Source organism: Drosophila albomicans, chromosome 2L (assembly GCF_009650485.2).
Source record: "Drosophila albomicans strain 15112-1751.03 chromosome 2L, ASM965048v2, whole genome shotgun sequence".
NCBI classification, from domain to species: Eukaryota; Metazoa; Arthropoda; class Insecta; order Diptera; family Drosophilidae; genus Drosophila; species Drosophila albomicans.
The window spans coordinates 9,365,472-9,391,278 of NC_047628.2; the positions used below are offsets into that span (position 1 = coordinate 9,365,472).

The following is a 25,807-nucleotide window of genomic DNA, read 5'->3' on the forward strand; positions in this document are numbered from 1 at the left end:
TTCATTTTGGCATTGTACAAATGCCAATATTATAAGCAAAAATATTTTAAATTATGACTCATACATAAGTAATTCAGAGATTAAAAGAATTTTAATAGGCTGCTTTTAAAATAAACTTTTAATTTCTTCTGCTATTAGGCTTTCAATCTTGCTCTTAGTTCAGTTCTTCTGTCGCCTCACTTTAATTGCAATTAAATAATGAAATTATTTATCTTGCAACCTAAAACTGTCCTCGTTAAATCTAGCAAGTGATAGGGCTACTGTCGAGTGTTTTCGACTAAGAAATGAAATGAATATACCGAAAAATACTAGAATATACAGAAGGCTATTTTTAGTATATAAATATAGTACTACATTCTAAATATACCATAGAGCACAAAATATAATATACCATATTTTCTCCTTCAGTAGCGGGTATAAAACCTCTACTCGAAGTTAATTAACGATATTGTCCAAGATTATGCCAACTTATTAGTAACAAGCTCCCATTAGAATGCACTATGAGTACTCATACATAGTCATGCACTCACATTGTGAGGCAATTGAGTGTATTGCTGGAGTGAGCTGATACCTATAGCAGATGTCAGCTTTCATTGCCATTACTGGCTGATTAAAAGACGCTGTCTTCCCTCGTGGCGTGGGGTTTTGGTCTCATAACGCCGAGCAGCGACGGCAGCACCTGCAATTGGATGCACGGATGCTGGGGAATCACTCGAGTGGCCACTAAAAACGACAACGACAAGAACAACACGTAGCCATTAGCCTTAGTGACGGGGCAAAAGCAAAAGGTTCGTACCAGTTAAAGTAGTAGGAGCAGCAGAAGGAGGAGCCGCAGGAGCTGAACCAACAGCAGCAGAAGCAGAAGCAGCTGCAAGGACCACTAAACAGCCGTCAAAATCATTGCCATTAAGCTGGGAATGGGCAACAGGCGACACCAGCAACAGCAGCAGCAGCAACAACAACAATGGAAAGACGACACAGAGTCATCGTCTCCTGTCCAACTGTGGTGGTCAACTGTCCGCCTTAACCCGTCAACCACATAGCCAGAGAGTTGAGCGCGGAAAAAAGAAACCGTTGTTGTCGTCGTCGTCGTTGTTGCTGTTGTTGTTGTTACAGCCTGGGAATGACTGTTGGAGAGTGCCTGACGCTGAGCTCAAGTAGCTTGTGTGCCATTTTTAGTATTTTTCTCTTGTTTTTTTTTTTTGTTTTGTTCAGTCTCCTCCCTGCTCGTTTTCAGTGTTGTCTTTTGTACGTTGGTCGCCTGGTGAAACTTTGCTCTATTTCCGCCATCGTCTGGCTGATGTTTTAGCGGTTCGTTAGCGGCGGGTGGGAAATGGAGATGGAGCTGGAGCTGAAGCTGGCGAAGCCGGATCAGATGATGGCCAAGAGAGAAGCCACCGATTGCGAGTGCGGTTGTCAGTTGCTTTATGCGAATCGCGCCCGCCATCCTGTGCGCCTTTGTGCCCGGCATTTTGCATGCAGAGCGAAAATGTTGTCGCTGTTTAATGTCAAACGTTGACTTTTTCTTCTACGCTTTTTTGCTCTCTTGTTCTTGTTGTCGTTGTTGTTGTTGGCGACCAAGCACCATTGTTGATGACCCGCGGACCCGGACACGGACTTGGACGCTAACTTCCAGTTGACTACTTTCCTTGTTTGCCAGCTAACTGCAGACATTTTCATGCCCATTGCGTATTGGCCATTTCCACGCCAACATTTCTCCTCCTCATCCTCCTCCATCCCCCCTCTCCCCACTTTGCAGTGTCTGTCTCAGTTGATGCGCTGTCTTGATGGATTTGTCTAGCTAAGTGTCGGTTCGTTGGCTTACGGCAATTGCTCCGAGTGTGGGATTCGCAGTCTTAACTGGCGCGGAAATTCTGAGTTTCACACAAGAAGGCAGCGAAATCTCACTGACACTTGAATTAGGATTGTTTGAGCAATACATATGGCTGATTTTAATAGGCAAGAGATAGCGATACTAAATGTCAATCAGCATACCAAATCGTATTTTAGTATACTAGGTGTATAAGTAGTTATTCAGTATTTGATTACGAAATTTCGATTTTTGCATTACACATATTTAATGAAGCTGGAATTATTACATTTTTATTAGGAATTTGGTGGTTTTGAAGTAGAATTTAAGATGTACATATATTTTAATAATATGATCAACCTAGAACGTGAGCAAAATCTCTAAGAATTGTGAAGTTTTAAACTGAAAGTTTTATAGAATGCTTCCATTTATTTTTTTTAACCAAAATCTGCACATCGGTTCATTTGTATTTAGTTTTGAATATGTGATTGTATTAAGTATTTAGGTTTACTTATAGTATATTGTAAACTATTTTAAAACTTGTGGTATAAATAAATGTATGGTATGGTAATATATATAATATATGTATGGATGAAACATGAAGTTTTAAAGTGATTGATAGATGTGTATTCTGTATTCAATGATGTCTGTTCGGCTTCTATTCTGCATATTATTTTATTGTAATCTAAAGCGGGTAGTTGAAGGGTTTTAGCCAAAGTCTACCATAGTCGATGGCTACACGCTCCCATTGTTACCCTCTGAAGCATATATTTGGCAAACTGTGAGGGTCGCTGGCAGTGAAATGAAAAAAGGAAAGAAAAAAGTAGAAAAAAGCTTGGTACAAATGACAAGCTCAAATGGCTCAAATGTTTTTGTTTGCAATCATATTATATTTATGCAATGTTTGCCTCGCATTCTGCTCTGTTTCATCAGCTTCCTCTCTCTCTCGCACCAAAATCTGAGCCCGTCTGTATGCTGCGATATTTTCGCATCGTCCCCCAATTTTCATCTGCAATTTTTCTTCTCGTTTTTTTTTTTTTGCTAACTACGCAAACAAAGCGAGGGGTATTTTTATGGGGGGCTGTAGATGGAATTTGTGACCACTCTTGGCGGTACTAATGCTCGTTTGGGTTAATCAAGGCTCGAGATTTTAAATTTTATTTATCATTTGGGGTTTTGCCACCTCTTCTCTTCTCTTCTCTTCTCTACTTTCCCACTCCCACTATACAATTTTCTCACTCTCGCGATGCAAATGGCGTTTGACTGTTTATTTGGTTTATTTACTTTGCTTCGCAATATATTGCATATTTTGCAACGGGACACTTTTTCTTTTTCCGTTGTTTTCTGCAAATGTTTAAATATGTAATATATATAGAGAGGTGTGTGAGTGAGTGTTTCATATACACACACATATACTATATCAACCAGGGTCCGGCCCCATTCTCAGCCAAGCGCTTCAACTTTATTATTACATTTTTTTTATTTATTTTGTTTTCGTTTCTTTTTCATTTTTTTGGCGGGCAAGGGTTTAAAAGCTTGTCAGAGTATGTGTGTGTGCGAGTGAGTGTGTATATGTTACGCCCTTTTTTCGGACAGTGCATTTTTAATATAATTTTTACAGCCCCTGCCCACACACTTGCAGCTGCCTCAGCTGCTGCGGCCGCAATTTTTTCAGATTTTTTATTTTGGTTGCGTTGCTTTTTGCCCGTCCCACATTCGCCACCCACCCACAATACAACCTTGTTTGCAATGGGCGTGTATATATGTTTTCTTTTTTTTTACCATATATGCAAAGTCCTGGGGGTTGGTCGCCGCCCATTGGCAACTGTCCGGTTTGCAGGTGGCCTCGTCGCTCGTTGCATATGCGAAATGCTGCTCTCAACGCTTTGTTTTTATTTTCCTGGCTGGGCGTGAGGTTAAATGGGGCAGCTGCGGAGCATGGGCGTAATAAGCGGGCGGCATTGTCACGCGTACGTACAAGTCGCAATGATGATGGGTCGGGTTCGGTTGAGTTCCGCAACAAACAGGAAAAATACTTTCTGCCATATAAGCAAAAAGTATTTTTAATGAATTTTTATGCTGGGCGGAGTATTGTTTTTTAGTGTTTTTTAATTAATTAAAAATATATTTAAAATTGCATAATATTTTAATTGAAATGGAGTAGTCCGAGGACAGGTAAGAGTGGCAGAACACTAAGAGCGCTTACAGAAGATAAGTCTGCGAATACTGGACAACAAACAAGTAAGCCCGTTTAATCAGATGCAGCATTTCACAGTTGCCAGGCAACTAACATATTATGTTCAGTAATGGCTTCGAGTACTTTCATGATTACGATTTAAAGTAGCGAAATCATTTCAACATTTCTTTAGTAAGCCTTAGTAGTCAGAAAAGAATTTATGAAGAGAACAATTGTACGGTATTTATATAATTCTGATAAAGTGAAGGCTGATGACAATAATAACTACATTATAAAGATTTGGTTGGAATCAGATGAAACTTGTAAAAGTTATTTAAGAAATAATATTAAAAAAAAAATAATCTAATATATTTTGTAGCGTATGCTGTATTTAGAAAGTAATATTATATCATTATATATACCTTTGGTATAATTAGGTATTCTTTATGGTATATTTTGAGAATTTTATTGAAAATGGATAGTCAAAACCACTCGCCATGTAACTTTCTTAGTTGTATTATAGTTGTATTATTTATTTAATTACTTTTATTAATATAAGATCTAACTATTATTACTAATTACATCGATTTATAATTTACAATAATTACTTTCTGAAGCATGTATGTTTTTGTTTACAGAACTAAGAAAGCTAATAGGTAACATGTATTTAATTGTTATATTTCTGGCAAGCAGAAAAGCATAAATCACAATAAAGCACCTTCGAAACAAATGATTAAACTAATTTTACAACTCAGCTGGGACGAACCACAAGGAAGGGCTGCTCTTCGGTGGGACAACGAAACTGCTGAAAGGGTTTAGGAAAAACATTCGGTCTTGGCTTTAGCTCATCCGGCAGAAGCATGCTGTTCCACAGCTGATTCGATACCATTGCGTGGGTGCGTTGACTAAAGTGAAAGCAATCGTGGGAGAACAGACGCCAATCTGTGCTGCCATCGGGCATCAGAGGAGTCGTCATATTGCTGACAATGGGATGAGCAATGATTGCGAAATCCTTGCGCTGAAATTCAGGCAGACGAGCAACAGCTAAATCCACTTGCTGCCAGCGTTGAATTGTCTCCTGACGTTGCTTTCGTTGAGCCGCTGTGATGCGATCGCTCATCAGGCAATTGCAGGCGATGCGATGCACTATGAAGCACTGCGTGGGAACTCCCGAGATGTGACGCATACTCTGCTGAATGTTGGGCACAACAATCAGATTGATAAGCAGACGTGGCACATTGTCGCGCAGCAAGCGAAACGCTTTGAGCAAATCACGTTCATGCTGATCGACCGCCAACAGCGGATCCCTCCAAAAGCAAATGTCCGAGCAGAGATCGTTGTTGCCCACAAAGACGGTGACGAGTTTCCAGTGTCGCTGCATATCCACATGTGGATCACGTTGCAGCAGATCAATGAGCACTCGCGCCTGATAGAAGAGATCGCGTGACATGATCATGGGCTCCGCGATGCTCAGATGCGAGGTGCGGTGATCCACTACCAAACTGTTGCCCGTCGCATAGCCATAGAGCTGAGGATTGAATACCTTTAGTATATTGGGCAGAGTCAAGAAGGTGCGCCAATCCTCGAGACCGCCTCCCGAGAAGGCAAGTCCCCGAAACTCGTTGAGCATGTCGAAGGCATTCTTCGATATTATCCCATTGCCAGCTGAGAGTGAATCACCAATGGCGGCAATCACATCGATATCTCCTGGACGCAGTCTTTCAATCGATGTGGGCGTTATGGCTGATCGCGTGTTATTCAATGGACACGGAAATGGCACTCGACTAGGAATCACTGTTTGCATTTTTCCCTCTCTTACATTTAGGGCATGGAGCGATTCGATATTCTGCAGCGCCCAATTCAGAGTTGTGCCACGAGTGTTGAGCAGAATTTGCCGCAGATCGCGATCTATATTCGTGTACAGTGGACTATCGTGTGTGTTGATCTGCCTCGCGTGGTAAGGATGTGGTTTGACACCTAGGCTGGCCAGAAAACAATTCGAGCGGTTCTTCTCGGGAATAATGCGACGTGTAGCAGCATCGGCAGATGCAAAAAGCATCGCCACAAACAATGCAAATAAGCTAAGCGGCATATTTGATATTGTGGCTGTTGTTAATTTGCAATCTGCGCATCACATTTAAATACGTGGAAAGTCAGTTATTTCTTTTTTAGTTTGAATCACTCGCGCACTTCCAACGACTTCTTAACGCGTTCTCATTCGAATGGCAAATGAGTTGATCGCTTAAATGTCGCTATGAATGGAACCTCAAACATCACACAATTTGTTGTCGGAGCTTCGCAATGAGCACTCTCATAACCACTCATTCCTTCCATTAAAATCAACAACAACGACAACAACACTAAACCGGCAGTATTCTACAGAACTTGACTCAATTGCGTTGACCGAGACATTAACTATCACGAAATAACAAACTCGACAGACTGACAAAATGACAAGCCATGCCCTGCTTGGACCCAAAACATGACTGTGGATATACACAAGTGGTGTTGGGTTCAAAGATATTTTCGAAAACTCAAACACTACAATATTAGCAGAAACCCAAAACAAAATAATTACCTTGGAGCGACCGCAAAAAAAAAAAAACATTGATGCTACTGCAACATGTCAGACTACGCATAATGCTTTTTTATATATAAATAAAAACAATGTACTTATAAATAAATTGGAGCTACAGTGGCGTAGACTTTGTACAAACTTAATTGAGTTAAAAGCAAAAACATTATTTTAAGGGGCACTTTGAAGTGTGATTCAAATTTTTATAGGGGGATTCCAGTTTTACATTATACGAAACAATTTTTAGCTGTTTAAATTTAACAATGAAATGATTACAATTGTTATTTATCAACAATATCAACAAATGCTTAATTAATAATGGGAATTTGATTGTAATTGTTAAATCACTAAAACAAAACCAGTTTGCATTTTTCGCAGAGCAAAGTCTATAAAGTTATGCAATAAAGTTAGTCAAGAGTGCGAAAATGAGTTCCTAATCTTTAGAACCAGGAAACTAGCAAAAATTGTTTTCTTAATTTAATGGAGCACTTTAAGTGCTAAAGTCGAGAAGAAAAAGGAGCAAATAAGACTTTCAAAATGTAATTTACAAAAAAAAAAATCTCAATTCGTTTACCCCATTTAGCATTACGTTCCGACGCCCCTGTCGATAGGTTACTGGAGCTTAGATCTCATTCAGAGAGTTTCGTCTAATTGTCAGGCTGAGAGCACAGCGACAACGGATCAACAAATAGTTGCACATTAAGCTCAAGTGAGTTTGCTTTGAGTTGTTTTGAGCCACTTGAAATGTTAATAGCTAATTGTTTGCTCGGTTATTTGTTAAAGGAATTGAAATCTTTAGACCTAAAGTGGATAGATATGCAAAAAGTGCAAAAAAAAAAAAAAAAAAAAAAAAAATTGTTTTATTTTCAGTTTGAATTTATTGCTATTCGTTTTGTACTTGACGCCGGTTGTTGCCCACAAAATGATATTATATATAAAATATTTTCAATAATACAAAGTGAAGTTATCTAAAAATACGTCAAGTTGACTCACAACACAGGTGTGTCACGAAGGTTGCCAAGAGGCTGGAACTGAAGCTGGATGCTTAAGCTGGGCTTTGCGTTAATTCATTGAGCCTACATGTCCCCAGTGTTTGACTTCCGCTTTACTGATTTATTGAAATAAACTGTGATCACTGGGCAGATTCACAGGAAAGATTCCCGCTAACCACGTGCTTGCCCCATTTATAATCAAACAAGGCGTTTTGAATTTTTTTCTATTTCTATTTTAAAGTTTATTTTGCCGCGGTAGCTTAAAGGGGCGTCGAATAAATATTTTTCGTTTAATCTACGACACTTCTCTATGTACGTAATAATTTTAAGTTTGCCGAAAATATTAAAATAAACGTTATTCATTTTCGTTTTCAAATTTATTCCCTTTTTTATTACTATTACTATTTCATGTATTTAATTCATATTTAAATTAAATATTAAAGAGTCTTTATTGACAAATAAATTTTTGAATAATATCTTTCTTTGTCTTTAGTTGTATATTTATATTTCTTATAAACAAATATAACAATGTAAAAACTGCAATAATATCCGTAGTCTAAGAACTGAGTTAACTTTTTCAGTTTTTTAACATTATAATCCAATTAATATTGATCACCTTTTGTTCTCAGAAACAGATTCTCTGCATTGGGACACAAAAAATGCTCAAAGGGATGACTCCAAGCTTCTGTAAATCTAAAATCAGTTGGCGCAAACATGCTATTCCACAATAGTTTGGCCAACACCGCTTGACCCTTCTGACTGAAGTGTATACAATCGTTGGCCATAAAAGTATGGTCGAGTACCCCATTCTTTGACCAAAAATCGCTAATATTCCTGAGAATGCCATGATTCACAATGGCAAAGTCATCGCGTTGAAACTCGGGCATCGAAGCAATTTCCTTCTGCATTCTCACAAATCGTTCAGCAGCATTGTAAAAATGCGAATTGTCATATTTGGGGTAACAGTGGCAGAAGAAAATGGCTTTTCCCTTACAGTCCTGTGGCATTTTGTGTATTGTATTGAGCATATCATGAATCTCCGGTTGTATTACAAAGTTAATCAGCAGCCTCGGCACATTGTCTCTGAGCACTCGAAAGGTTTCGTACATCACACTTTTCGCCGTGCGCAGAAAGGCCTCCAAGTCATCTCTGTGGCATAGCTCGGCGCACACGTCATTGGGACCCACATGAATGTTGATCATTTTCCAATGCTTCGCCATATCCACCTTAGGATCCTTCCGCAGGCGATCGATAAGAACGTGCGCTTGAAATGGCAAATCCAACAAGTACAACGCTGGTTCAGCAACATTGAATCGTGAATTGGGATCGACAGCCAGACAATGAGCCACGGCATAGCCATAAAGATTCGGATTGTATAGCTTCAGTATGTTGGGCACGGTGAGCACAGTGCGCCAGGATTCAATGCCGCCGCCTCCATATGAGAAGCCCCGATATTCTGTCATCAAATCACGCCATCCCAAAGCCAAGATGCCAGTACCAGCATGGGTAGAATCCCCAAAGGCAGCTACAATATCGATATCACCGGGACGCAATCGAGTTATATGACTTGGCGGTTCAGGAGATCTTCCTTTGCTCAAGTCGCATGGAAAACTATAATCTTCTGCGACCGGCTGCTGAAGTCTGCCAATCTTGACATTATGTTCCAGCAGAGAATCGATCTTGGAGAGCACCGTCACTTGTGTCCGATTGCGAACATCGAGCAGGATTTGACGTAGCCTGTCATCTAGCTTTGTGTAGTAGACGCCTTCGTTGTAGGGCTTAAGTCGAAAGGGCAATTGCTTGAAGCCACTTTGATCGAGAAGCTGCGTCGATAAATTCACAATTTCCACACCAGACTCAGGCCTGCTCCTGGTCGAAGACAATAATGTAAGTATCAGCAACAGAAGCATGTTGCTTAAATATTTGTTTAACAGTCTATTGTCTAGTTGACTCTGATGTTGTTTTGTTACTGCGCTACGATTTTTAAAAACTTTAACTCTTTTTATTCTATGTAATTGTACCAGGTTAATTGCTGGGGGTCTTGAGCTTTAGGCGATTCCGCATAAAGCAAACTATCATTCTTTATATGGTACTTCCCACTGTTTCAAAGATTTATATATTTTGTATACAGACTGAAAGCCGTCCAAAAAAAAATTCTTTAAAATTATGTTCATTTAGACATTTGCTTATAATAATTCAGTAGTTTTATATTAATGACATAAAACATTTCCAAGTTCCATTGGTTTTATTAAAAATACAAAACTGTATACAATTTTATTACTATCCAAAAAAAAGTACATATCATATACACATATGATCACTGTATAGGCCGGAGAATGGTAAAAAAAATTATATTAATAGGCTTTGTTAATTTAATGGTCAATGGAAACAAATCAAGTTTTTATTATAACATTTTTGAAGAATGAATTCTTGTTTCGATGTTTATATAGCATATTTTTAGGATGTGCAAATAAAGCAATTTAGAGGGTTTGTTATAGTCAATAAAATGATTTACATTTTAAAATCTTCTTTCAATCATTTTTTGTGTTAAAACCTATTGCAGTAATTTTAATTTTTTAATTTAACTTTTTTCAGGGTCAAGGCAGGTCAGTTTCGAGAATGAAATACATCTAAAACATTTCCCATCACATTCCTAATACTCGTAGTTTGCCGCTAAATGAAACTCAATTAAATAAACGATTTTGCAGATGAAGTTGTTGCTGCTGTGTCTGCAAACTCTATAAAATACCACAGCTTCATTTCATTTAAACTAATTGAAGCTCATTAAGTTGTGGAGTCACATACAGTTTTTTACTGTCAACTTTGTTGCCAAGTTTTGGCTGCAAAGCTTTTTGAGAAATGTTGCCGCATCGATTAACGCAACATGCTCCAGTCCAATTGGAATTTACATGTGTACTCTAATTGAATTTTATTAGCTGCGACCTGTTGCTAGGCTAGCTTAAGAGAGTTTGTAAACAAACTGTAACTTGGAGAGATGAAAACTTACTTCAAGCTGAGCTTTGAGATATGAGAGAAGTAAATAAAAGAAGAGTCAGTAAAAAGCTCGTAAAGCCGAAAATAAATAAAGCTTCTATAGGGTTGTCAAGATGTTGATTTTTAATAAAAATGCTTTGTTTGACAATCGATTAAAGGTGTGAATATAGTTTTTGCTAATAAATTAGCAGATAGGCAAATATGATAATGCATCTTAATTTGCAGAAAATGTTAATTGATTTGAAGGGTGAAGCCTTGTCGTTTATCTCAAATGGGAGTGTTGAGTGTTAATATTCGAATGTCAATATATTGAGTTTATTGTCAATACGTTTAATTGCTCACTCTTAAAACACTATCAACAAATTTGCACAAAAATATGTTAGACCCTCCATATAAAGATAATAAAAAGACATCACTCGAAACGGCTATTAAAATGTTATTTCGCAACCAATTATAATTGCCGTTTAATTATATTATTCATATCAATTGCAAAACAAGGTAAAAAAGACACGAAAAGAATCTGTCCAGCAAATTTGATAAGTAAACAGAGATAGGAAAAAATTCCATTGAAACATGAACGTATTGTTTTACAATAGTACTTAAAATAAAACATGTTCGTATTTTCTAAATACTAGATGGCAAATTAAAAGTCTGCGACAGCACAATAAACCCATCAACTATTACAAAACTTCATAACCTCGCAGCAATTGCTGAGAGAGTGAGCCCAATAAAGAGCACAAGGGAACGATTAGTTCAAAGAGCGCGTGAGAGGAGAGGGAGAGAGACAGAGAGAGACTCTATTGATGTTGGAGAGCGCAGAGCACAAAGCACAGTTGCATTTTCATTAGTTCATATTTTGTTTATGCTTATATTTCAGCAATTTAACATGAATGAAAATCTGAGAAAAAGCTTGTGGACGATAAAATACTCTGCAAAAGAATTACCTTAAACTTAGTTGATAATTTTTTTATATTTTAGAAATCAGAATTGGAAATAAATTGTTTTTATTTGTTATTACAAATAGTAAATCTTGAACTTTAATTCTGACATGACATGACATTATTATTATTATTATTATTTATTTATTTTTATTATATTTAGTTATTATATGTAACTGCCAATAGCAACCAAGAGTATGATAAGGCGAAAGTATATCAGGGCAAGGGCATTGAAGAGACCCTAAAGAGCGCGAGAGTCGCGCAAAGGCGGGCTAGTTAATCATTGCACAACTCGCAACAACAGCAACAACAAGAAAATAATAATAAAAAAATATATATGTATGTATGTATATACTTTGCGACATTTCTGTTTTCGGCGCCTAACCAAAAATTACAAGTCCGTCAGTCTAAACGTTACTATTTGCTGGGCTGCTGATCAATAAGACAGACAAACAGTCGGTTGAGCCGACGCGTTCAACAGACTTTAAGTGGGTTAACCGGGTTGTTGTTGCTGCTTCTGCTGCCGTCGGCAGCGTTGTTGTTGGCACTCTGATAACAGCGTGCAAACTTAAGCAGCGATGCGAGAGCGACGCGGCACTCGACAAGCTAAACACAACAGCTAAATGGCTGAACGTTGACGCTTGCGCAGTCGCAAGTAAGCGCGTCAAGGTCGACGCTATTGTAAAAGAAAGCGCCAGCGTTGGCCTTGAACACGAAACAATATGTTGAAGCGAAGCTGCAGATAAAGATGACGATGAAGACGTCGAAGAAGAAGAAACTGAAGCTGAACACATGCGCCGTTTAAGAAATGAATGCAGAAATCATTCGACTCTTCAGCTCGGCGAGTGTAGCTCTCTTTTTCTGTGCTTTTTTTTGTTGTGGTCGTCTCTAAGTGTTTTGCCTCGTTTTGCATAGAAATTAATGTTTAAACTATCGCAACAATCGGGCTTCAACATGTCATAAACTTTATGCTTGAGTAAGACAATGAGCTCGGGCGAAATATATCCATCTGTTTTCAGTTGTCTGTCTGTGTGTGTTTCTTCGAACCAATTTATTTTGCACACTTGTGCAACAAATGAAAAAAGAAAGAAAGAAACAAGCCGAAGCCGAAGCAAGAGGGACGGACAGAAAGGCTACTCGACGGACTGACAAAATAGCCGCAAGCATCTCGAAATGTTTGCAAACAAAATATAAAAAAGAGTAAAAATATCACAAAAAAGAAGGCGAATTCAAAGCGAACAAAGTTGTGAAAAATTGGGGTTAAATGGAAAACAAATGGGTTAATTGAGATGCGCATATGAAACACGAAAGCAAATTGGGGCAAAGTGCAACCGAGAGTGTGACATCAAGAGTGTGTCTCAGGTGACTTGGTCAATAAAGAGAATGCCGATGAACGTCAAGTAAATAAATTCAAATGCAAATTCAGGCGGCAGTTACATATGAGAAAACAAAATATGTATACTGATAATATAGAAGTCAGATCAAAGGTGACGTACTTCATAACGAAATAAATATATTATAAATTATTAGCAAGTGTAAGTCAAAATCTTTAATAAACCAAAGTAGCAACTTATTTCATATTGCCGAATAACATTAATGTTCAGTATGTAAAATACACAAAATATTTTCACTTAGTGAATATGAATAACAAATTCTATAACAATTCCTACAAATTACCAGGTAAATTTGGAATTTATAACTCAAACCCACTCGGAATCTACACACTTGAAAACATTCAAAGATTGCTGAGGGCAAAACCTCAAGTTAAAATTGCTCAATGGGGCTTATTATACTGCGATATTTAAATGACAATTAGCAATTCGTGGAATAACTTTGCCTAATTATAGTAAAAGCAATTATGACTACACTTCTAACTAAAGTGATCCTTAACATTTAAGGGGGATCATTAAACTAATTTGGAGTAGAAAAGTCAATGTTAGGTGAAACTACTGGCGTCTCTCTAATATCAAATTTTTGAAATCTCTAATAAATTGTTTTCAAGACAAAGTTTTTTGCATGCTAATAATTGAAATGAAAATAGTAGGGACAATTTATTTAATAGATATTGCGTGACATTTCAATTTAATAAACGGTAATCTCATATAATGAGAACTATTTCCTTCCGGAGTTCCTTGCGTTTGCTTGGGTGTTTGGCTGTCGTGCTTACCCTGTTGAACATAGAGTTCAATTAAGAAGTACAATAAAACAATTGTCTATGCCTGACTTCCATATACAAGTTATGCGAATGATATCAATTGATGATTATTCTGTTTGGGGCTTGTTACCCCAGCAATGAGTCCTTATTTATTCAGCTTAATGCGCACTTAAGCCGTCAATCAATCAAACACTCACCATAGAATAATAATTGTTATAAAGCGTTTACATACCTGCAAAGAAATAGATTGAAAAGTTTGATCAGTAAAATACGTGCACAAATTTAAGGGCATTATGTGACTTGATATTCAATGCTTCTAATTGTATAATTTAATGAAAAACATATGCTTAATCACAAGCATGTGAAATTAAATATTGTTGTCTACAATTTTCTTAACAATTTATCTAAATTAGCTTGCACGTGTTATTTTTAAATATTTTTATTAAGCTATTTGACGTTTATGCCAAAAATAAAGACCCACATTATGCTTGACACGAGAGATTACAACTTGAACATTTCTACGTACAAATTGTTGTCCAAATCGAGTGAGGAAAAAAGTCAAATTTAGCTAAACGAAGTAGAAAAAGTTTGACATGTGTCGAGTGCGACGGCATAAAAAAAAAAACAAACAAAATTTGCTGTGTTGTAGCGCATTAATAATTTTTATATATATTACGATCTATCTTGTAGGTTTTTTCTCTTTATTTTTGGTTTAAAAGGAAGCAACAAAAAATTCGCATTTTAATGAACTTTTCGTTTTTCGTGTGTGTGAGTATTCGCTGCAAAAGCGTCGTCAAAGCGCTGCGAAAGCTGTGCGGCCACAAGTCGAAGTCGAATGTGAAGTTGCTTTACTTTGTCCGATCGACGAGCCCCGGCGAGCTTGCGAGCGGGCCAGCGTCGCTTTTGAGTGTTCAGTCGACAAACGTAGCTTGGCCGCGACACTTGGGGTAAGCGGAACGGTTGAGAGATAGCTGAAAAACGGTGCGCGGAGCCGCCAAACTTGGTAGTCAGTCGCTAGTCGGCGAAAAGCAAAGAAAAATACAAGTAAAAAAAGCAAAGGAAAATTGCAACACACTACCAAGCGCTCGCTCTCAAGGAGAAGTTGTTTAGAAGAGCCGTTGAATGGTACGAAACAAACTACAACAGTAATTATAATAACTAAGCAAAGTGTGAAAAGCAAAAACTATCATGAAATGAGTGTACTATATAAAAGTGAATTGAAGCCACTTGAAAAGTGATTTGACAGTGTAAAATAAAAAAAAATGCATGATACAAAAAAAGTAGATTTAGGTTATAAACAAATTTCCGCCTTTTCAAAATTAGTCAGCGGTTTTTCATTGGACAAAACAAATGCTTTTCTTTTGGAAGCTAAAAATAAAAATATGTATAAAAAAACGAAAGACTTAAGACACAAACTTGTGCGGGCTGGCGCGTGTGCGCAAATGCATGAAGCAGATGTAGCATGTGAAGTATGTGAATGTATGCGAGTGTGTGCATATGTGTATATGTGTTTTATTGACCAAAACAAATAAAGAAACGCAAGTAAAGACAATCACAAAGACAGCACGAAAGAAGCTACCAAAAATAAAGTTATTCGAAAATGTTTCGTTTTCGTTTCGGTTTGTTATATGCTTGGAAAAAAAAAAACAAGAAAATAGTGCAATAAAAACACATAGTAAGCCAAAGACAAATAAAAGCTGAACTTCATAAGCGAGCAGCAGCCACAACAACAACAACAACAGCGACCAACATTCATATCCAAAACAACGACAACAACTCTTTCGGGTGCCCCTGCTACTGTTAACTGTCTTCTGTCGACTGTTAACTGTCTTTCTGTTTGTTTTTCCTCATAATATTTCGAAAAAAGAGCGTACAGCACAAGTAGTAGTATACATATGCATGTATGTATGGGAAATGGCATGTTGGAGGTGCCCAAGCCAAGCAGCCAGCAGAGGGGATTGGGCAATGCAAAATATTGCAACAGACAATGACTGCCATATATAAATTTCGTGTTGAGCTTCAACTACTGCGATAGCTGGGATCCCAGAAATTCATGTGTAGCCAATTGAATTGATTCAGATCGCTTAAGAGGAGATCAATTAAAATGCCGGTCGGGTCCATGGGGGGGGAAAAACCCATGTAGCTCTCATGTAAATGAAAATATCTGTCATAAATAATCGAGTTTTCTTAGCTAATCGCTTCCCATTGCACATTTTTCTTGCGTCGCGTCGCGTAGCGTTGCCTTATGGTACACTCACAATTTGAAAGTGTTTGGTGTAACCCACTTTAGCAACACAGTAAGATGATCATCATCCAGCTAGCTACCCACAAATCTTTTGCATTGTCATTTACCTCACCTCTTATACTCGTACTCATGCATACATAAGTACTTTTGTCTGCAAAAAGTAAATGGGGTAAAAAGTGTGCAAAATTGTTACATGTTCATAATGCACTGGTGCGAAATGACACAGAAAAAACAAAACACAGCAAAGCGAATAGTCGCTATAATAATAATAGTTTAAAGGAAAGATAATGGAATAAACGAAATCAAACAGATATTCGAATAACATAAATAAAACATTGGCGAAAATCAAAGAAAGAAAATAACATGTTCATAGTCAAAATAAGTTAAAAGAAATGGATAAGCTTCAACATTCCAAATCATTTACAGTGGAATTAGAAATGTGTATTAATTGATAATTCATTAACATGAAGTAGGCAAATATTCGAGAAAGTTCAAATCATTAATAGTGTAATAATAAAAGCAAATGATTTAATTAGGATCTTGGACTAAATTTAAAAATTTCATTGCAAAAAATAAAAATTTAATTACGAGGAAAGAAGGGAAGTTAATTTGGTGAACTATTCGTGATTTTCCTTGGATATAATTTATTGAATATATTTATTATTTTTATAATCAACCTATTATAATTGGAGAAATTCGTTAGAGTTCTATTGGGACTAGTTTTTAATTATAACTGATTTTATTTGTTGTAATAAATAAAATAAATATTATATTACGAAATAAAGGAGAAAAGTTTTGCGAAATATTCCTGAATTTAATTTGGGTTTATTTATTTAATTACATTTATTATTCCCATGGTTTACTATAAATTATTTTGAAAATTTAGCTAAGCTTTTTAAGTGTGGCAAGTGGCACTTTGAAAAGTTAAATGCGGCATTTGTATTAAATGTAAATGATGTAAACAGTGCACACAACTAACTCAGACAGCTGTTGCTGTTGCTGATTGCTGTGGCGGTTGTTGCTGTTGCTGTTACTGCTGCTGTTGTTGTTGCTGATGTTGCAGCTTGGCCGAAATGATTGTTGCTGGATTATATAAGAAGTGGCCATGCCACAAAACCGAAACTGCAGTCAGAGCGAGAGAAAAGTGCGGCCAGTTGGCAACGCTCAACTCAACTCAACTGTTTGCAACTTGCAACTGGCTACAGGCAACGGGCAACGGGCAGCTGGTGACAAGCGAGAAGGAAGCAACTGTCGAGCAATTGAACAATCCACGATCTTTGCTGCAGCATTGGCTGTAGCCTTAACTGTGACTGTTGTTGCTGCTGCATGTTGCACGAACTAAATACCCACTAACACTGCAGCCAAGCAAAGCAAACTTGTAGTTGCTTTAGACTTGATGAAAAGCCGTTCAACTGCATCAAGGTGGCAATTTTTTGGCTGGGGGGCGTGTCAGTGTCTTTAATGATATAACCAAGTTCTTGCTGCTGAGAAAGCAAGTGCGTGGAGGGAAGCAGAGGGGGGTTCTAGCTGTGTGTGTGCTGCTCAGGGCCTCTCTCGACCTCAGTGCAAGCATTGCAAAAGATTTGCAAATGTGCAAATTAAATTCGTTGCATATGAACAACAACAACAACAACAGCAGTAATAACAACATTAATACACACATAGCTTAGACCAAACAAAAATTTTGGAACAACCGCGACGGCAATTGACGTTACGACGTTTACGTTTAAGTTGGCTGCGACGTCGAAGTCGAAGTCGACTGCGACTGCGACTGCGGCTGCTAACCAGTTGGCAACCTTGGCGTTGTTTTGTTTTTGGCGCTGCGCTTTACGTTTTTTTGTTTTAGTTTTTTTTTGTTGATTATTTGGGTTTTTTTTTTTTTTAATTTTGTCTTTACACTTGCATGGGGTATAATCAGTTTGGCATGCAGTTTGAGGTGCACAATATGTCACAAGTTGCACCTAATAATAATAAATTTAACTATCAATCGAATCGGTAGCAAATGTAGCTTTGATGTCGTGTTTCATTTATCTTAGTAAATCTTTGATTTTACGAAATTGCTAGCTTGAAGGCTAGCTTCAAGCTTTTAAATTGTAATGCCATCACAAGAGGAATAACCTGATTATAAAATTGGCAAACCTATTTAAGATTATAACTCATTAATTATGCAAATTTCTTTAAAATGCTTTCTTTATGCTTTCCTAATTTGCATAAGAACCGCAAAAGATTGAACACGCGCAAGTAATTAACATGTTTTTTTTTAGTATTTCAACTGTAAGCGTTAATAGGATTTAAAAAAAATGCAACAAAATAAAGTAGAACAGATCCCTAATTAAAATGTTCGTTTTAATTTTAACTTCATTATTTAACAGGGTATTAAAAAAGGCGACTACACAAAGTCCAATAGATCCTTCTTGCTTCTATTTGCTTGGAACTCAGAAAATTCCCAAGATTTTGTTTTACATCTGACTCACATGCTTTACAAACTTAATGCTTAAGCAATGCAATGAAATTCCACACAAAAGAGGTGCAACTTTTTTTTTTGCGCACCTGTCTTTTGGGTTAAAAACATATCAAGTCTGAAATTGTTGTCCTTTGCGTCATCTGGCGTAATGTTAAGCAAACAACAAAAGCAGCAACGCGATAATAATAACAGCAGATACGTCAATTTATGACCACGAATTCATGTTACTAACCTTACTCAAGTTTTTTTGGGTAAGCTTTTATTTTTTATGTTTTTTTTTTCGAGTTTGACTTTCGAACGCTTTTATGGTCTTTTTTGTGTATGCGTTGTTGTTATTATTACTGTGGTTGTTGTGATTGTTGTTTTTTCTAGTTAGCCGGCTCATTTGATTATGTATCTAAGAGATGCCAAGATACGAGGGAGCCAGCTCTACGTCTCCGTCTCGGTCTCCGTCTCCGGCACATGTGCAGTGTGATTGTCTGTCTGTGTGTGTGTGTGAGTTTACGGATTTCAAACTGAACATGAGCTGGCAACGTAAGTGGGTCAAAGTCTGTGCGACGAGGTCATTGATTTTTAAACAGGAGTTGCCAATAGACTTGACACAACAGCAAATTAAAATTAATTGCACAGCAGCAAGGATGTCAAAAATAATGATTACTGGGCTTGCCACTCAAGGAAAAACCTAATCCATTTGAACTTCATCTCTCAGGCATTTCGCAATTGTCGTGAAGTTAGCAACACTAAATTTAAATATTGCAATTAGAAGGTAGAGATGAGCTTAGGTCATTTAAATAGCCAATTCATTTGCGCCATTTTATTGGGTAATTTATAATAACAGTCTCTAAAATATGCATGGGATAGTAAAATATTTTATCTACTGATTGCCTGCTAATGATTCATATGCCAGGCATACAAATGAGTAAGCGAATATCTCGAAATATTTCTACGTATTTCGATTATAGTTTTCTTCAACTAAACTTCGAGTACACTTTATTTTATTAATTGAGAGTAATTCGCAAGTGTCACAAAATTCCATTAGTCTTAAAGCCTTTTACTTCCATCGGAATAATTTGGAATCTTTGTTCTCTTTACCTGTGACGCCTTTCACAGTTCATTTCACACACGCGACACATTTTGTTTGCTTATTCTGAATGCATTTTCTGAACGCTGAAATATTACATTTACATATATAGATATATTTGTATGTCTGTATTCGTGTATTGTTATTCAAGACGCTTTGTCTTTTCTCATTTGATTTTTCCGTGTTGTCATTGCCCGAGTGGCCCACGTTCTGAGTGCTTTTGTAATTTGCATTTACAGACATGCATAAATAATGTAAGTAAAGTGAAATTCAGTTGTTCAACAAAACAACTTTGCCCACATTGCCCACACAGAAAATATCTGTAACTTTTGTCAATATTTGCTGTATCAGTGCGACTTTGAGTTTTAAGTTTTGTCATATCGTTAATTTTACATTTGTTCAGCACAATTTCAATGACCCAACACGCCAGAAGGTTCTTCTGAGAAATCTAGTGTTGTGTTGTGTTGTTTATTTCACGATTTTAACAGCTAATTCTTATTGGTAAACATTGCAATACTAAAAACAAGACCTTCTACCTCGCTATTCAGGTTAACAATTAGCCAAGAACGTATACTATAAATATTTATATTGTTCCATAATAAGCATTTCAATCGCTATAAACGTCATTACATTGGTTTATTATACAGGTTTTTTTTTTTAAATCCAAACAAATATGCTCTTTAATTTAAATACAAATATTAAACATTCAATCGATGTCATCTGCTGATTGCGATAATGTTTTTGTTTAAACAGTTATTAAACTTCCTCATGTTTACCTCATAATTATGCTCGTAATTGTATTTCTCCCTAACCAAAGCGGGTGCAAAGCTCTTCATAAAATTCTATAGAAATATTTGAATGATGAATGTAAAACTCTTAAGTGAAGTGCGGTTTAAATTGCAAAGAGGATCATGAAATCACTCAACCTAATGACTTCTGTCAGCCATTCGATTCCATTAATTAAAAAGCAACCGCCCTTTTCATCATCGTCAGTCACGGAACATCAAGTGTAAGTTCTTAATTGACAGATCAGCTTAAAATGCAATTAAATGTACAAAACCAAAGGTTAATGAAACGCTCAACACTTGCGATTATAAGCAATTACATAAAACTTAAGAGTGACTATTGAGTAATGTGATTGACAGTTGATAAAATTGAAATTGTATGCTGTTGTAGTGACATGGCAAAGTAGGTGACCTAATGCGTGGCATTTTTGAGAAGTGAAGGGCCAGTGAACTCTGCTGCGGATTTAACAAGTTGTTAGATTAATTTTCACTTTCCGAAAAAAACGCAACTTGTGAATGGAAGCTAAGCGAATGCCTAGAATTCACGACAAGCATAAAGCATCGATTTATTCATATAAATATATTTTTTATCAGTTTTTTTTTGGCATCTTTGAGGCTTTGTGTGCCTTGGCACGTGTCTGTCATAAAGCAGCGCCAATCAATAAAATACATAACCGTATAAAGATTTATTGACGCAAGTGATTACTCGATACTCATCATATTCTTCTTTCGATCGCACACAGCACATTAGCAACGTCAGACAGAACGAGAGAGCGGAGCTTTAAAGAGAGCGAACACACACACACGTACACGCACACGCACACACATATCTAGCAAGATGGCGGCCGTTGAAGTGCGCAATGGTTATAAGTATTATGGCTCCAAATCGAATCCCAAGATTGTGCTCAACCAGCTCAATATGAACGTCATGCGTGGCTCCATGTGAGTTGCATTCATAATGAGCCTTCGATCAATTGAATGATCAATCGATTCTCCCTCCTCTAGCTACGGCCTGTTGGGTGCCTCGGGCTGCGGCAAGACCACGTTGCTCTCCTGCATTGTTGGCCAGCGGCGCCTAAATGGCGGCGAAGTCTCGGTGCTTGGCGTGAAACCAGGCGAACCTGGGAGCGGAGTGCCTGGGAGTCGAGTGGGTTTCATGCCACAGGAAATTGCACTGGTCGAGGAGATGACGGTGAAGGAAACGATCTTTTACTTTGGTCGCATCTATGGACTCACAGATGAGAAAATACGCGAAAAGTATAAGCTGCTCAAGGAACTGCTTCAGTTGCCGCCACCTCGACAAATGATCAAGGAATGCAGCGGAGGACAACAGCGACGTTTGTCCTTCGCCTGCGCCATGATCCACGATCCCGAGCTGTTGATCCTCGACGAACCAACTGTCGGACTCGATCCCATGTTGCGTGAAAAGTAAGTAAATTATTTTATTAGAAATTTAAATAATTTATTAACGTACTCTTCATAGAATCTGGGACTTTCTGGTCGAGACAACTAGAAATAGCAAATTGGCTGTGATTATTACCACACATTACATTGAGGAGGCCAAGCAGGCGAATTGCGTGAGTAAATTTGAAAGAATAAGTTAGTCAAAATATATTATTTACATTTATGTAAGAATAAAATAATACATCCAATGTTCGTGGTAACTAAGTTTTGTAAAATTTAACTTAAATTACATTTTTGAAATTAAAGATATTAACCTAATCAATCAATCAACCTAATCAATATTTTCAGAAGATCTAAATAGATCTATACTCAAACGTAATTAGCTTGCAATAATATTTTTAAGACATCAAGTTGGAAGTACAATTTAAATTACTACAAATATATATTGAGATAGTAATTCAAATTGAAATGTAAAAGATTATAATTAAATTTTTGAAGATCTTGGAATATAAATCATGATATAAGAATTCATTTTTGAATTTTTTTACAATTATATTTTTTTGAAAATATGAATTGGAAACAAACCATTAATTATTCACTACATGTAGATATTTTTGATAATTATCTAAATTTTAAAATCGAAGTAAAATATTACTTATATAATTATGTAATCATAATATTTTCAAACTGTATGGTAATGCTACATCCTCTTTTTCTAGATTGGACTTATGCGCAATGGTGTTCTGCTGGCCGAGGACACGCCCACCAATATTATGATCAAATTCGGCACACAGTCCATTGAGGACGCCTTTCTCATACTCAGCCAGCGGCAGGGCAACGAGGATGAGCTGCCACAGCTAATGGACATCAATAGGAATCAAGCAGTGCCCACAGCAATGCTTCCCACTGAAGTCATCGATTCGCATGAACCAACAGCGGCTGAGAAGTCCCCGATACCATTCGAGGAGCCAATGAACGAGAATCGCAAAAAGGTTTTCTTTACGACCAAAGGACGCATAAAGGCGCTGATGACAAAGAATTTTGTGCAATTGTTTAGGCAACCCTCGTGAGTGCAAGTTTCGCATAAGCTATTAGCAAAATAACGACCAAGAATATCTACTTCATTATTTCAGTGGCATCATTTTCATGTTGCTGTTTCCCATCATTCAACTGACCTGTTTTTATTTGGCCATTGGCAAGACACCCAGAAATCTCGGCCTGGGCGTCTACTCGGGTGAAGTGGACAGCTATGCTGAGTGTTTCGATGACAATCTAAGGACACTTTATCAAGCCAATGATACCTGCCATTTCAATAAGCTCTCCTGTCGCTACATAAGAGAACTTGGCGATGATATTGCTATACGAAAATATTACGACACTGAAGACGCTGCCTTGGCGGATGCTAAGCGCACTGTCACCGTGGGCTACATTCATTTTGCAAAGAACTTCAGCGAATCTGTGTCCGAACTAATTGAGGATGGCATCCATGCCAGCGACGGATCGGTGGATAATGCCGAGCTAACTGTGCACATCGATATGACGGGTAAATTTATTGATAAACTACATTTTGACACTTTTCTTTATATTTGCATAACTTTGATTGCAGATCAACAAGTTGCCTACTTTATGCAGCGCAAGTTGCGCGATAAATTCAGCAGCTTCATGAATAAAGTCGTCGAGGAATGCAATGTGAGTGCAGCTTTGGTTCGATTGCCTGTTCAGTTCCAGGATCCCATCTATGGCAGCACAGAAATTGAGTTTCAGCAGTATTGCGCACCAGGCGTTGTAATGACGTGAGTATCGCGTGTATATCGATAGCTATCGATAGTATTTATGATTGCCTACTCCCTCGCAGCATGGTCTTCTTCTTGGCCACTTTGATGACCGCTGCTGTGTTCATCTCGGAGCGCATGGATGGCATTTGGGATCGTACTTTGTTGGCGGGTGTTTCAGCCACCGAAATGCTCTGGGCTCATCTCTTAACCCAATTGATTATCATGTCACTGCAATCGTTTGAGGTCATCATGTACATTGGTCTCGTCTTCGATACGTACAACAATGGAGATACGACAACATTGATTGGTTTACTAACGCTTACAGCCTTCTGTGGCATGTTGTTTGGTAAAACAACTGAGTAGCATTTTTTGGCAAATGCATAAATTACAATTTATTTACTCCTTAAACAGGTCTCTTCATCTCAGTTTTCTGCAAATCCCACACGGAAGCAAACTTTGTGGCAACGGGCGCATTCTACCCCATGATTATACTCTGCGGTAAGTCATCGAGAAGCATAAGAACTGCACCCTACGATTTTTACTGCTCTCTCTTGCAGGTCTGCTGTGGCCCCTCGAGAGCATGCCAGGATTCCTGCAGGATCTGGTCATGGTTCTGCCCTTCACCATACCCTCCATATCGGCGCGAAATGTCATCGAGAAGGGCTGGAGCATTACCAACGAGAAGGTCTACAACGGATTCCTCGTGATGAGCGCCTGGACCATAATCTTCTTTGTGCTATGTCTGATAGGCATTAGGCGCAAGTCGTAGTGATCTTCACATCAGCAGATTACTAGGAATCGTAGTGTATTAGAATTTCCCAATAGGCGATTTTATCTATGTATATTTGTCATAGTATCTATATAATTTAATTATTATCGGAAGCATATCACTCGCATGTCGCAGACTCTCTCATCAATCGCATCAATACATTATGTTAGCCAGACTGCATTCAGTTGATATCCGCGTGATCCTTAACAGGTTGTAATAAAATGTCCTCGGTTCTCAACTTGATGTTAGGCTGCACTAAAAATCACATAAGGTCTAAAGGGTGTCTCACAGATATTTATAATACACACAGCAATAAGCATTCGCATTCATCGAACGATAAACAATTCGTTTAAATTTTAAATTTACATAATAAAGACTTTCCCAGATCGTGTACTATATTACCTAGTGCATTTTATATTTCTAATGACATTCAGAACCCATGTAAATAGCCCAACATAAAATAAAAACAAAAACGATTGAGTGTTGTTATAAAACGTTTGTTTAAGAATATAATGTGCTAAACTGTTGTTCTAAAATACAAATACTTGTAACACAAAAAATTTGAAATCAACCAAAAACAATCTAAATAAATGTCTTTTATGGAGTATCGAAATAAAAGCAAGTGTTTTGTATACAAGCTACCCATAGGGTAAAAGTGTATTACAACTTTGTGTCTACAGGAAATGTATGTAACAGGCAGAAGGACGCATTTCCTAGGCATTTATAGAAAATATTTTAAGTAAAAAACAATGTTGAAGATAGTAAATACAATTTATGTTACAGATTATAACGCACTTTCAATTTAACAAATTGGAACTAAATAAATTTTGAAGTACAGTAAAGAGAAACGCTATTCTATTGCAAGTCATGTTGAAAGTTAGTCATGAGCTTTTCTGCTGCAGTTTAATAAATGGCAACGAAAATATCTTTAACGAGAAAAGTGAAACGATGAAAGCTAATCAAAAGTAAACAAAATTTAAATAACTGTCAACAAAGTTTTGCCTGCTCTCGACTTAATATAAAATGCAAACCAGCGCAAAACTAAAGCGAAAGTTGTTGCCTCCAACTCGCCTCCCTTCTAGCCACCACGAATGTATATAAATATCTGAGAGTGTGTGCGTGAGTGGGGGCCAAGGACAAGGACACGTTCACGACGATGATGACGACGATGAAGAGGAAGTCGAGGACGCTGCAAAGTTGCTGACACACTTCGGGCTTGAAATAGCTAGACAGAATGTCTGCCCGGTTGGTTACCCCAAACCCCCTCATCCTCATCACCATCCTCGTCCTCCCCCTGCTCCGTTAAGCTGCCTTGCCGGGCTTGCTGGCTGGCAGACAGTCTGCCGGTGTCTACCAACAGACATTTTTATTACAAAACTTTATCTTTGCCAAATACGAAAACGACGACGACGACGCCGACGATGACGAAGAGAGAAATACAAAAAGGCCAACGCTCGGCACTTGTGGGTGGAAAAGGGGCGACCCTAGAGCAACAGTGAGTAGGTTGCCAGGCCAGCCAAGCCATTGCAGTCTAAAGTGTCGCTTGCCATTTATATAAGTTGCATAAAATGTGCAAAAAAAAAAAATAATGGAAAAGGAAAAGAAAAGTTTTCCACTGAATCTGTGACTAGAGTGTATGTTTGT

General features: G+C 37.6%; 3 protein-coding genes across 4 annotated transcripts in view; 1 reads left to right on the forward strand and 2 right to left on the reverse strand.

Moving 5' to 3' along the window:
* LOC117563414 (neuroguidin) overlaps nt 1-25,807 on the reverse strand; it is a 58,020-nt gene that overhangs the window by 19,741 nt on the left and 12,472 nt on the right. The gene's annotated exons all lie outside the window — the stretch shown is intronic.
* On the reverse strand, nt 4,576-6,427 carry LOC117563413 (phospholipase B1, membrane-associated). The gene has a single exon (XM_034241747.2). It carries the CDS (start codon nt 6,076-6,078, stop codon nt 4,738-4,740), a length of 1,341 nt encoding a protein of 446 aa, XP_034097638.2. The 5' UTR covers nt 6,079-6,427; the 3' UTR covers nt 4,576-4,737.
* LOC117563412 (ABC transporter G family member 23) lies at nt 14,548-24,564 on the forward strand. Of its 2 annotated transcripts, none has more exons than XM_034241745.2 (10): nt 14,548-14,765; nt 20,959-21,157; nt 21,221-21,643; nt 21,699-21,792; nt 22,339-22,685; nt 22,753-23,162; nt 23,226-23,412; nt 23,475-23,740; nt 23,806-23,892; nt 23,952-24,564. In XM_034241745.2, exons 2-10 carry the CDS (start codon nt 21,054-21,056, stop codon nt 24,161-24,163), a joined length of 2,130 nt encoding a protein of 709 aa, XP_034097636.2. In that variant the 5' UTR covers nt 14,548-14,765; nt 20,959-21,053; the 3' UTR covers nt 24,164-24,564. The 2 variants fall into 2 exon arrangements, with proteins under 2 accessions (XP_034097636.2, XP_034097637.2); XM_034241746.2 differs by having other exon boundaries at nt 14,572-14,587.